The sequence below is a fragment of the Cynoglossus semilaevis genome, chromosome 3 (assembly GCF_000523025.1).
Source record: "Cynoglossus semilaevis isolate Cse_v1.0 chromosome 3, Cse_v1.0, whole genome shotgun sequence".
NCBI classification, from domain to species: domain Eukaryota; kingdom Metazoa; phylum Chordata; class Actinopteri; order Pleuronectiformes; family Cynoglossidae; genus Cynoglossus; species Cynoglossus semilaevis.
The window spans coordinates 7,821,848-7,834,339 of NC_024309.1; the positions used below are offsets into that span (position 1 = coordinate 7,821,848).

At 39.7% G+C, this 12,492-nt stretch overlaps 2 protein-coding genes across 3 annotated transcripts in view; both read right to left on the bottom strand.

Annotated features, from left to right (window-relative positions):
• mkxa (mohawk homeobox a) overlaps positions 1-12,492 on the bottom strand; it is a 1,121,182-nt gene that overhangs the window by 917,977 nt on the left and 190,713 nt on the right. The gene's annotated exons all lie outside the window — the stretch shown is intronic.
• Positions 1-12,492, bottom strand: part of LOC103377088 (solute carrier organic anion transporter family member 5A1) — a 36,213-nt gene that overhangs the window by 9,796 nt on the left and 13,925 nt on the right. The window contains exons 3-6 of the mRNA XM_025054748.1: positions 8,114-8,246; positions 7,809-8,026; positions 3,707-3,871; positions 1-192 (exon numbers count right to left, since the gene is read on the bottom strand). Coding sequence (XP_024910516.1) covers positions 1-192; positions 3,707-3,871; positions 7,809-8,026; positions 8,114-8,246 — 708 coding nt within the window. The remainder of the gene's footprint in view (positions 193-3,706; positions 3,872-7,808; positions 8,027-8,113; positions 8,247-12,492) is intronic.

The window sequence follows — 12,492 nt, forward strand, 5'->3', positions numbered from 1 at the left end:
TGTAGGGAATGTTGATTCCTCCCAGATTGATGCTCTCGCAGCCCACGATGAAGAGTGTGGAGAAGCAGAGCAGAGAGACCCCGCTGCAGATCATGGCCAGCTTGGCCGACTCTCTGGCCCCCAGCTTCAGCTTCTTGATGATGTAGCCTCCCAGCACGATGCCCACTCCAGCACTGGGTACAATGATGACACCTGTGATGGAGGTCAGACAAAGTAAAAAGCCTGTTAGGTGTAAAAGAAGACAGGAAAAGGTTCACGTGTGCTGCAAACAGAAATAGAACAAGTCATTGTATCATGACAGAACGTTAGCGCTGAATAAATTACTGCGGAACACAACTGCGATTCAAAAGCATATGATGGACAGCATTTCCATTAGTGCAGTCACATGAATAATAATTAGATCGTCAGGCTTTTATAGGGGCGTAGTTGTGCACTCTGTTGGATCAGTGCAAGGAGAGAAAAAACATGTCAAACCTGAAGTAAAACCCCACATCAAACCAGGAACAAAAATAGTCTTTTCTCCTCAGTTTGCACAGAAAAGACTGTCATCATGCTCTACGTCCACTACAGCTAATTGGGAATACGTAAAAGGCAGCGGTGGCCGTTGGCAGGACGCTGCAAAGCGTAAGTTTGACTCAGCCAAGAGGCTGCACGTGGAAGCCCACTAACCAGACTGTGGCCATAAAGGCCAGGGAAAACGTGCCAGCTGAGGTCTGTCAGCAGAGGCAGGAAGTTGTCAGAGATAGCGATCAGCAGAGATGTGATTCGAGCACACAGAAATGTCAGGTCACTTCTGCCTTTGTGTCTGACAAAGCTCAAGAAAAAGCAGCTGAAGGAGCAGTGGAGGCAGAGATAGAAAGTGAGTGCTGTGATGATACGGGTGCACAGTAGGAGCTGGGCGTCAGACAGCTGCAGCATAATGTTATCTTTGTATGAGCATGTTCCCTGCTAGCGTGAGCGCTCTGCAGGATTACACATGCACGGCCAAAGTAGGTATTATATCACGGTAAGATAGGACACGTTAGTTTTGTGTTTATACAGTGTACTACTTATGCAATATATGCACATGTTTTAGCAGGTTCTGATGAATGTGTGTCTGTGTATGAATTTAAAAAAATAGTGTAATCGATCAAAACAAAATTATACATAAATAACAACAAAAATAAGAATAGGAAATAACAAAAAGAATACTAGATGAGTAAAGGTTTTTACAAACCAGAATATGTGTAATCAACATTTATTATGAGGCCCAGTATTTTTAAGATGGTATTGTAGGTTAGGTTAATGAAATGAAATGCTAAATCAAAACACAGGTTTTCTTCCAAAAGTCATTGAATATTTTCATACCTGGCCACCCTGAATTAAATCTTTTTTTAAATGCCTTTGTCAAATGAAGATTTTTTTTTTTGCCTGTCACTCTATAGTCTTTCTTCTTGTTCAGAAAAAAAACTTAAAAATCTTGAATAAATTAAATTAATGAAACTAAATTTGTCTTAAACTTTGTAAGTCTGTATGTACTGAAAAGAAAATGCCCCAACCTCAGTCAGTTGGAATTGGAAACAGACCTGTTTATAAGCAGCAAAGTGATGTTTAAACCTGCAGAAAGTGAGATGAGAAAAAAATCCCACAGAGAGTGAGAAGAAACGGTGGCAGCTCAGAGATGCCTGTGATATATATATATATATATACATACGGCTCTCACCCGGGGCGAGGGGTAAAGGAAAAGGTGGTAATTTGTGACTTAACTGTTAATAGTTTGACATCTTTGTGTGCCAATTTTATTTTCACACCAATCAGCAGTTAAGGATAAGGCTGCTGTTTGGCTATTAATTGGTAAAAACAAAAAGCCAAGAAGAAACAAAAAGCAACTTTATTTTTCATGTTCAGACTGTGCACTCAATTGGATAAAAAATGTTTGAATGACCATGTAGAATAATGTAGAATATGTAGGGACGTTTTAAAAAACAGACAGGTTTTTATAAATTATTATTAACGGGGAATTAAACATTTAATGTTTTAATACTCCAGATTGATCAATTTAAAGAATACAGGTCTCTTATTGTCCTTGGTAATGTAACAGAGTCTAAGATGGACAAATCAAAACTCTTGTGTCTTCTCATCCTCTCTACCTCGTCATTACATCCGAGCAGCTTGGCATCGTCTGGGTAACCATGGCAACCACACCACTCGTTTGCCCTTACCCTTGTATCCTGGCAACTAACAGATACGATGAGGCAGTGGCATTGTGTATGAGGAGGTGTGTTTACCCATGTGTGTCTGGAAATGACCATATGTCAGACAACAAACACACATGCACGTAAGCAGCCACAAATTCTATCACTGTGTGTCAGATCAGATGTGTGTGAGCATCACTGGCTCAGACACGACTGGAGGATTAGACCAGTCCTTTGTATACTGTACAGAGCAGAGGGACTGCGTGTGTGTGTGCGTGTGTGTGAATCCACGTGAGTAATATAATAACCTCATCTCCTGCAGTCAACTGAGATTTGTGTGTGTTATAGATGGGGATGGGGGATGGAAGGGGTGAGGAGGGGGGGGTCTATGGGAAGCTTATCACTGTATCAAAGTCTGCAAGAGTCCATGAGTCATAGCTCTTTCTGCCACAGCCATGAATCACTGTGCGGACATGGAAAGGAGGGAACAAATGTGAGCATAGACCGAGAGACTAACGGTGCACACGGTATCATTGGTCTTGGTTGATAAGTCTACAGTGTATCAGTTATTACCTTGTCAAGGGTGAGGATCAAGGTCACATTGCTTGGTTTATTTTAGAAAGGACCCAATACTCAAGTTCCAACACTTTAAAGTCAAGGTTTGAAATAATGGATTCTTCTGTCAAAGAAGCTGCTATTTCAGGTTCTGATCCCGGGCACCAACAGTCTGCGATCTGGCTAAGACGCTTGGACTTCAGCAGCTAATCAAACCCAGTACGGACTTGGGTACCCAATACACTATGTGGCCCAAATGTTGTTCCTGAGTTCAGATTAAAGGCATCCGTTGAACCAGAAAAAAAACAGTATATATATATATATATAAATATATATATATTATTTATTTGTGTTTGTATGTATATATATTACATAGATTTTACTTATGTTTTGATCTGCATCCTACATATATTTTTGAATCCTCCAACCTATGATTACTTTAATTAGAAATCAATGTTTATGTAAAATACTCCATGAAATTAATAGAATATATATATACATATATATAGACTGTTTGTATATAATTTGATGAAATCATACAATCTAAGCTATGCACACAACGTAAGCTTGTCTGTTTTGTTTTGGGTTTTTTGTTTAAGACAACACCTTAAATCAATCTTTAAACACTTGCCAGTACATTTTGATGTATTTACACACGTCAATATTTGTCAATATTACATACAAGTCAATACTTCTACTTGAATCAGGCACTAAACCAGTTCCTTAACTAATAAATCCATTTTTTGACAACCAACAACAGCCATTCATTTACAATTAATCATTTGTCAAATTGAAAAAAGAAAACAGAGCGTTTCTGCCACTGCTGCTGCTGCTAAGAGGCATGTGGCAGAGAATCTGTCATCACAGGCTCCCACACGTGTCTGGTGGCAGCCCACAGGGGACACAGAGTGCACTGACTCACAGAAAGACTGGAAATAAACCTGCGTCTGCAGTAAAGCTTTCACAGCCACACTTACCCGTGTAGATGCTGGCATTTGAGGCAGGGATACCAAACTGTGACTCAATGAATTTTGGAATAAAGGTGATGAAAGCGGTGACGATGGCACACTCAGCCGTGTAGGACAAACTGACGAAGAGGAAGGTCATGTTGCTGAGGATCCTCAGAGCTGCCTTAGGGAGGTCTGGGAAAGAGGAGACAAGGTAACCTCATTATCATGCGGCTGTAATTAACACACAACCAAGTAGTCTTAATTTGTCTCCTACATACACTCTACTACTCCATGAAAATCATCTCCTTGGCAAAGTATAATTAAGGGAAGGCAGACGAAAGGCAGCATACATACGGAGTGTTTACATTTGATAATAATCTAGTTAACAACACCTATGCAGAAGTAAAAGCAACCTGAAGTCCCATCAAATCATGATCAATGCAGCGTTTAAAATCTCAGTCTGCAGGAGGTAAACTATTTTAATACTTTGTTTCTACTTTGGCGTTTTTCTCCAATATTCCTACAGAGGTTCAAGGTCATTGAAGACACTCTTCCCGGGTCTCTATCCTCCAGCGCCTCCATCTCAACACAGCTGAGGTGTAAGATTTCAGGAGCAGTGTGACAGAATGAGGATCTCTGCAGTCCACAGGGACGTCACATTAAAAGGCTGCGGTGCTGCACTGTAGAGGGAGCTCGAGTAGTTTGGACACGATTACTATGGGATGTCCTGAGGAAGATTCAGGACATGCTGTAGGGAGTCGCTGCCAACTACTGATGAAGTATGTGTTTGGTACAGAGTTTTTGTTTATTTGTTTGTACCGCGAATGTTTAGGGATTATAACGATGATATTAATTTTAAAAACAGTGCAGTTTAGTTTATTTGTTTGTTTGGGACACATTCCAATTAGGACTGAAAAATTAACTGAAGGAATATTCTGGAAGGTTTCTTAGTTTGCAGGTTGGTCTTTGCAGACTCTTTATCCTGAGGTATTCTTGTTTTCCAAACAATTAGCAAAAGTAATTTAATGTAAAAAGCCCAAAGAGTTAAACTCGCCTCTAATTCAAGTCTCAAATGTATTATTTTCACAAACAGTTCATAGATACGATAAAAAAAAAATAGTGCAATTCCATGTCTGGTTAATAAAGGTTTAAGGGTCATTGCATCAGCTGATTTGGTTTTTTTTTTTTTTTTTTGCAAGGGTCATTGCATCAGCTGATTTGGGTTTTTTTTTTTTTTTAAGAAAGTGTAACAACTTTTCTAAGACAGTTGAAATAGCAGGGTAATTAAGATTGATCGGTCATTTGGTGTAAGGTCAAAGGTATTTTGTTGTCATAATGGAGAGAATAATCAACACGGGGAAATAACTGCATTAGTGAATAACGGGGAAAAAATGTGAATCAGATCAGTGGGTTCTTTATGTCATAAGGACATCATGGGGGCTATGGCTGCCTCATGTGATTCAATAAAATGCCTTCAAGGCAAGCAAGAACAAAAGAAGAGGGATGAAGTGTGTAGAGTGGATTATGATCGCCTTTAGTCAGGAGATTATTGTAGAACTGTGGTGTGACTTTATTGGGGATAAAGCCCAGAGCACTGATTCAGATTATGGTGTTACAGGTGGGAAAATGTTAGCATTTGTCAGTGTTCAAGTATGGATGTTAATTTCTTGTGACTTGCATCTAATCTGGTTTTCCCGGGTATGAGAGTTTGGCTTCTCCATTATGGAGAACAAACCTGCCATTATATTTGACATAAAACTAATATTTGAGATAATATGATCAGACCAGCTGTAGGAACCACTGATATTATAAACACTTTTTTCTTTCAGTTCTTAGGCTTTAAACTATTTGATTTCTGCCTGGCAGTTGATTATAGAACTGTTTCTTAAAAACAGCTGACACTGAACTTTGTCCTCATTTGACATGATTGTAATTCAGAAGAACTATGTCCCAAAGTGAGTCATCAAGACAGTGTGACTGCAAATGTGTAACTAATATTTTAAAATGCCATTTTCTGACAGTGACTTAATGCTGAAAGACCTGTATTTTATAGATCAGTCACATCAGGACTGACAGCAGATCTGTTTGGAGTGACATCAGTGCCGATACGCATCTGCTGTACTGTGTTTGGGAATATGAAATGAAATATGAATATAAAGCATTAGCTGCTCTGTCTGCACTTTTACACCTACAGTATGTCTATGCACTGTGTCAAGATAATGTTTGACGTTAAATACTATGTTAGTTATTTTTTTCTACATATTCAGCTACAAAAAATATTTAAAAATGTTTTTAAAAAATGTTCATTCAAAACATTATTCCTTCTCTACGGTGAACTTGGGAGCGATGTAACTCATATCTGTTGGTTCAGCACTCTAGTGGACTCTTACGTCTTTTCTCACCAGCTGTAATAACAATGTAGGCAGAGGCAGATATTCATGCATATAAATTAAAATCAACTGTATTGTCGATGAATTGCTCATTATTTGCTTTCATGCAGCAACAGAGCGAGGTCTACAACAATCCCTAATCAAAACCATGTCGCTCTGAAAAATAATGTGTAGGCAATATTCAATGTGTACATTCAATCTAAGAGGTACACATAAATGTGCCTGATGAAAAAAACAGCCACTTTTGTTGAGTGTCTTTCAAACAAAAAAAGTGCTGATTTTGTACAGTAAACAAGACAAACCTCAGTAAAAGGACGCGCACAGCACTAAAAGTATATTTCATACACACTGAGTGAAACGCCTATGTTGGCAAAATTAGCCATAGCTTGCACAACTGCCTAAAACGTCGTTGAAAAATGTACCATGCTTCATCAGTTATCTGCTCTCCAAGACAAAAAAAAATCCTGCCTCGACTGCTGCGAGCTATGCAGATAACCATATGCATCTATTGAAATAGAGTAGATGGAGAATTTATGATAGCAATTCAGTCAAAGATGGAGAGTGTAAGCGCAAACATGCACGTTTGTGTTAGTCTTCTCTGCTACTCCATCTGTCGGTGCCCGTGTGTGGAAATGTGACTGAATTCCCCGGAGAGCTCATTTAAAGAAGCAATAGTGAAGGAGAGAGAGGGAGAGTCTGTCTGGGTGAGTGAAAAAAAATTAGACAAGAGAAAATTGGGAAACACTGGAGCGGGATTCTTCATGTCTAGAGGGGCTCTCCCAGAGAAAAGCAGGAGATTCCCAGTCAAGCAGATGGCTCATAAATAATGGTATCCAATAGTTCACAGTTACAGGCTGTTACTTTTAAAAAGGCAGTTTTATTTTGCAAAAAGAAATGTGTAAAAAAGCTGACTTAAAGCTTGAATTTGGCCATTATGTCTTGGTAGTCCATGGTATGAAAGTAGGCGTTAAATCAGATGGTTGGCTATTATTTTTAAATTAGGTCACACATACACATGTTTTGCCACAGCACTGGTGGAGAACACCTGGATCTTTCCTCTAATTAACCACTAGCTTTGTCACAAGGTGTATTAATAATTTCCAATAATTAAACATTACATTCCAAGGATAAACATATTCAGTTTCAATGGAACAAAAATATTTAAACCAAATTATAAATATTAGTTTATTTGTGTATTTTAAGGTAATGAAGTGTCAATCAACATAATATTGTGTGAGCTGGAGTATGAAGGCATGGATTCTGTGCACATAATGGGCTCAGACTCAGGGTCACGCTAATTTTGACCTCTGAGGTTTTAGCACCAAATTCTTATCAGCTCATCTTAAGTCTGTTTAGATTACGTGACATTATGTCACATGCTCACTTTCCTTAACACGGTTGTGAAGCTTTGAAAAGGTCTTCACCTCCATCCATCAATGTCTTCTGCCATGTTTACTACTAATTAAGGTAAACCAGAGGCAGTCTGTAGTTAAACTAAACCATAATTACAGTAAATAATGCGCTTCATTGGCAACAAATCCTGATAACCTCTTCCATCATTAATCAATAACTCCTCCAAGGAAGCTTTCCCTCTTTGTTAAGTTAACTAATTGTGCCTATTGATTGGATTATGGGCCATTTGTACATCAATAGTTCACTGTTCCTTTGTGAGAAGAACTTCCATTAACACCTCACATTTTAAAGGGTAAAAGAAAGGCCGATAATAATCTGGTCCTCACCTTTGATGTCCTTTCCGAAGCCCATGGAGGAGGAGACGTTCTGGCCTTTGCTGCTCGACTTTTCCTTCATCACGTCGTCATCGCTGGACACATCACCAGGAGAGCCAATCTTTTTCTTCTTCCTCTTTTTGTGCCGTGGAGGCAGCTTTTTGGGAAAGGCAAACATGGGGAAGATCACCAGGAGCATGGCTATGGCACACAAGAGAAAGCCGCTCCACCTGGGAAGACACAGAAGAAGAGAGGGTGTAGAATTAATGGAAAAAAAAATCATACAGACAGCCACGCAGATGTGCATATGTCTTTACCAGTTGCCAACAAAGCGAGGGTCGCTCTGATCGATGTTCACTACAGTTTTGGGGTCGACGTAGAAGCCGATGAGGACACCACCCAGCAGGTAGCCAGCTGCAGGTCCGAGGGCTCCCATCACATACATGATAGCTAATTAAAAAAAGTGAAAAGGTCAGGAACTACAGTCAGTAAGTTGCTTTTTTTTTATCACTTTTGCTCATTAACGCTACTGAAATCCCACTGTTACTTTTAAAATTCAGACCTTCAGGGTTTCAGAACACCTGCTTCAAGATGAGTTGGAACTCAGCAGCCCTCAGGTCGTTATTTAAAGCTTGTGAAGAGACTGTAAAAACCAAATTGATAGCTCCAGAGGTCTCAAACTGACCTGAGGGCCAACCCGCAGATTGCCTGAACTTGTGCACCACAGTTCAAGCGTAGGGGCATTTACTCACAGGGGCTCTCAGGCCATCGCTTGGCTGAACCAATGAAACATTGAAACTCTTCTACAGGAAGGGGAAAAACTCATTAAAGTAAGATAAGCTTAGTTGAACATGTGGAAAAAAAACCCTGCGGAAATCCAGTGGCAACACGAGTCCAAGGCATTAAAGCAGGCCGTAAACGGGGCAAACTTTCTATAATTACACCTGGAACATTGCTGCAAGCAAGGATGTGCTGTTTGTGTGTGCACATGAATGTGTGACTACGATGGTTGTGTGGCTGCACATATACAAATTCTTTGCTGCAAGTTGAATCTTTATTAAAATTCTAATTTTCTTGTCAAAACAGCCTGACAACAAATGCAGTGGAGTGGCAGTGAGGCAGTGTGTGTGCACACACACATTGAGTGTATTTGTACTGCTATTTCCAACAGTTTAAACCCAGCTGCTCAGGCACCGGGGTGTGATTCACGTCCTGAGTGACATCCAAAAATGTTTAATCTCCCTCAGGTCTAGAGAAGCCTTCCTCCAGACACGTTACATAATACGCTTATGCATGAAGACAAACACACACTTGCTTGTGTAAAGTTTGTTTTCCAGTAGAGCGGAAACTTAAATACTCATTTCACCCCAGTCTGCGGCTCTACATGTCTCTTCCCTCGGTGCCAGTATTTGAACATATCTGTACAGCAGATGGAATAAAGGACTAATAACAAGAAGCAGCATTTAGCCAAAAATAATCTATGGTTGGTCTTTTCTGCAGGCAGGTACTGGTATGAACCACATTCGGTTTCTTAAAAAAATAAAAAATAAAAATAAAAATCAATAAAGAGTATTTATTTTTCTAATTTATATTTAACATCATTCTGCCATTCTGGTTCTGTGTTTAGTTCAGGAACCATAACAGTGCTGCAGTCTTGCTGGCATAAATGGGTTACACTGAGGCCATGCCCCGATCCTTTCAACAAAAATGCAGAATTTAAAATAAAAACAATATTGGTCATTTTTGATTTTTTAAGACTTTTTCAGAAAATTATTAGTAAAGCATGTTGATTTTGATGAAAGATTTATATTTGTTTATTTGTTTTATAGTGTTTGTTCATCTCTTACAGCCTACGTTCATGTCACAGTTTCATCCACACAAATCATCTGTACATTCTTGACTATTTTAACCAAAGGAAGCAAATTAACAGCATTTCCTCAGACCCCAGGACTGTGTTTAGTTCAGCAAACGTCTGAACCTTCACTTCACTTTTTCTTTCTTTTGTCTCACACATATCGCATCCATTTAACTCCTTTCACTTTGAACATTTCTCATATCCTGTTGGTTGTGGTGTAGTTCACTGCAGCATTCAAACCCTCACACAATGATACAGGATATTACCACCCAGAGACAATGACAATTAATTATAGTTGGCAGAGATGCCAAGGGTTCCTGTCGTATTATTGCCATCATGTCACTTAAAACGTGCCTCAAAGCTCACGGTAGTGAACTGAAAGCAGTATTTTTCCATTGCCTTCAACTGCAAAACACAGGATTTTGGAGGGATAGGGTTTAGATCCCCAGAATGAAGATGTTTCATAAAGTGTAAATAAACTGTGAAAGGCAGCAGGCATGAGTTTAACTCAACACTAATTTAGAGAAGGTATTCTCTATTCACCTCAAGAAAGATTTTGCCATCAGCTGACAGCTGACCTTTCTGGTGCCCAAGATATAGGACGCAATGTTTTAAGAACATTTCCTGGCTTGAACCAGAACCCAGCTGTTCAACCCCCGAGGCAAGAGTTGATCACCAAGCATGGCCATTCGTTTACCCTCCAATCTTCAGAGAGGGGCAGCAGTGTTTTATCCCTCTTTGATGGTGATGTCAGCATGTCTCCTACTACTTCATCTATCACATTAACAGCATTTCCTCAGACCCCAGGACAAAAAGGGTCATAAATAGTGCCTGACTCGACGCCCGACCCCAACCTGCCTGCTTGGCACAGAGCTGCAATAGTTTAGGATCAGTAAGGTGGGATGAAGGGATTGAAGAGACACAGTCGGTCTGAAGGGCAGCCAGGTTAGAGTCACTGGCTTGAGAAATATGCTGGCGCAGCAACAGCGCTACATCATGTAGAACCACACATGCGGCCGGGGCAGACGTCAGTGGACATCGAGGGACGCATGCCAATAAGGTACGTATGGCGCACCACCGGCTCACTTTAATCAAATTATGCAACAGTCCTTCACCATAGCACGTGAAGGACAAACCATTAAAGGCTTTCTTCACGTGTGGAGATAATGGATTAGTAGTTCTCCATTGCCACTATTGGCTTTTCACTCTTGTTTTATGTCAAGTCAGCAACCAAAGCATCTCATGGTTTGTTCAGCCAAATCGTTCAAGGTGTTTGGATGCAAATTAGCATGCCGAAAAAAGATATTGCAAATTGAGATAGAAGCAACAAAGCAAGTGTACAAGGTGTGAGGCAAATCCAACATCAGCAATATTTGGAAAATTTGACGAGGTGTCAATGTTCACATGAGAAATACAAGGAGGGAAAATCCAATGTAAAAGTGTTGATAAAAAAAAATAATACAAAAAAATATTTTTAGCTAATGCCAGCTAGTCTTAACATCACTAATGCAGGCAGACATTATGGCCCATGCTCTCAGAAATGCAGTAGTGTGTGATCAAGTGTTTTAGAGAGGTTTTTATGGTATATCATTGACCCTAGTTTAATGTTTGTGTTTAATGTTTGGGCCACGTCAGGCACCAGAAGCAGAGATTGACTTGGAAGTGATTCTAGAAAGAGAAAGGCAATAAAGCAAGGAAATGGAAAGAAATGCTGGGATATTGTTCATCAATGCTGTTACCAAGTGTCAGGGTAAAAAAGTAGGGAGCAAGAGAAACAGATGATAAAAGAAGGAACAACAACATAAGAGAGTGGTATAGCAAGAAACAATGGAAAATGAAGGGAGTTTGGTCTGCAGTGAGAGTGGTGACTGATCCTGCTGTGACGAAGCTTGCTCAGCAACATCCACTCTCATATCTAACCTTCAGAGACCGGTGCAGCTCTGTTGTCTCCACTCTGCCTCCTCCACACTGTAAAAACTCTGCTCCTCCTGACTCCTATTCATGATCAGCACTGACTCATTCAGACCTTGTAGGAATGAATGAGGTTGAAGCGAAAACAGGGCAAAGTAAGTAAATAGCAGGAGGCGTATGAATCAGAGGTATGATCATTAGAATATTAAATGCCGTAATTTATTTTTTAATTAATCAATGCAAGACTTTGTTGTGACACTCAATAGATGAAAGAGTGCATTCTGGACTGGTCACCAGTCCTTACAAGGCCACACATAGAAACAAACAAGTCAGCCGTATAGATATATCCACGCTCCACAAAGAGTCTTAAAGTAATCCAATTCCTAATCTGCCTATTTTTGGACTGTGACAGTAAATCGCAGGACTCAGATTACTCAGAAATACAATAATAAAAAATAAAAAAACACAAAAAAACTGTCCATACTTGGAAATAAACCAGTGGTTTTCCAGCGTGACATGTGATTCAACCAAATATTACATATCAATAATCATTGATTATAATCATATAATGATTGATGATAATCATACAATCATATAATCATCAGAATGCAAAAAATAAATAAGACTATTTTGAGATGACAAATCAATTATAATAATAGTAATTTCCAATTCCACATTTCCAATTAAAGTGGACCAGACTGAATAAAATGTTTACTTTTCACAACTAAATCTTTCATCTTGTAAATTCCCTTTGGAGCTACTCAAATATTTGTAAAAGAATCCTTGGAAAATACGTGACCTGCTGTTTCCATAGCTACCTCGACTATGGACCAATTCTCAGGCATTACAATGAAATGCTGTGCTGTGCTGTCCACCCCAACCCCCTGCCTGCCCCCCCCCCCCCCCCCCCCTCCCCCTCCGTTCCCCTCA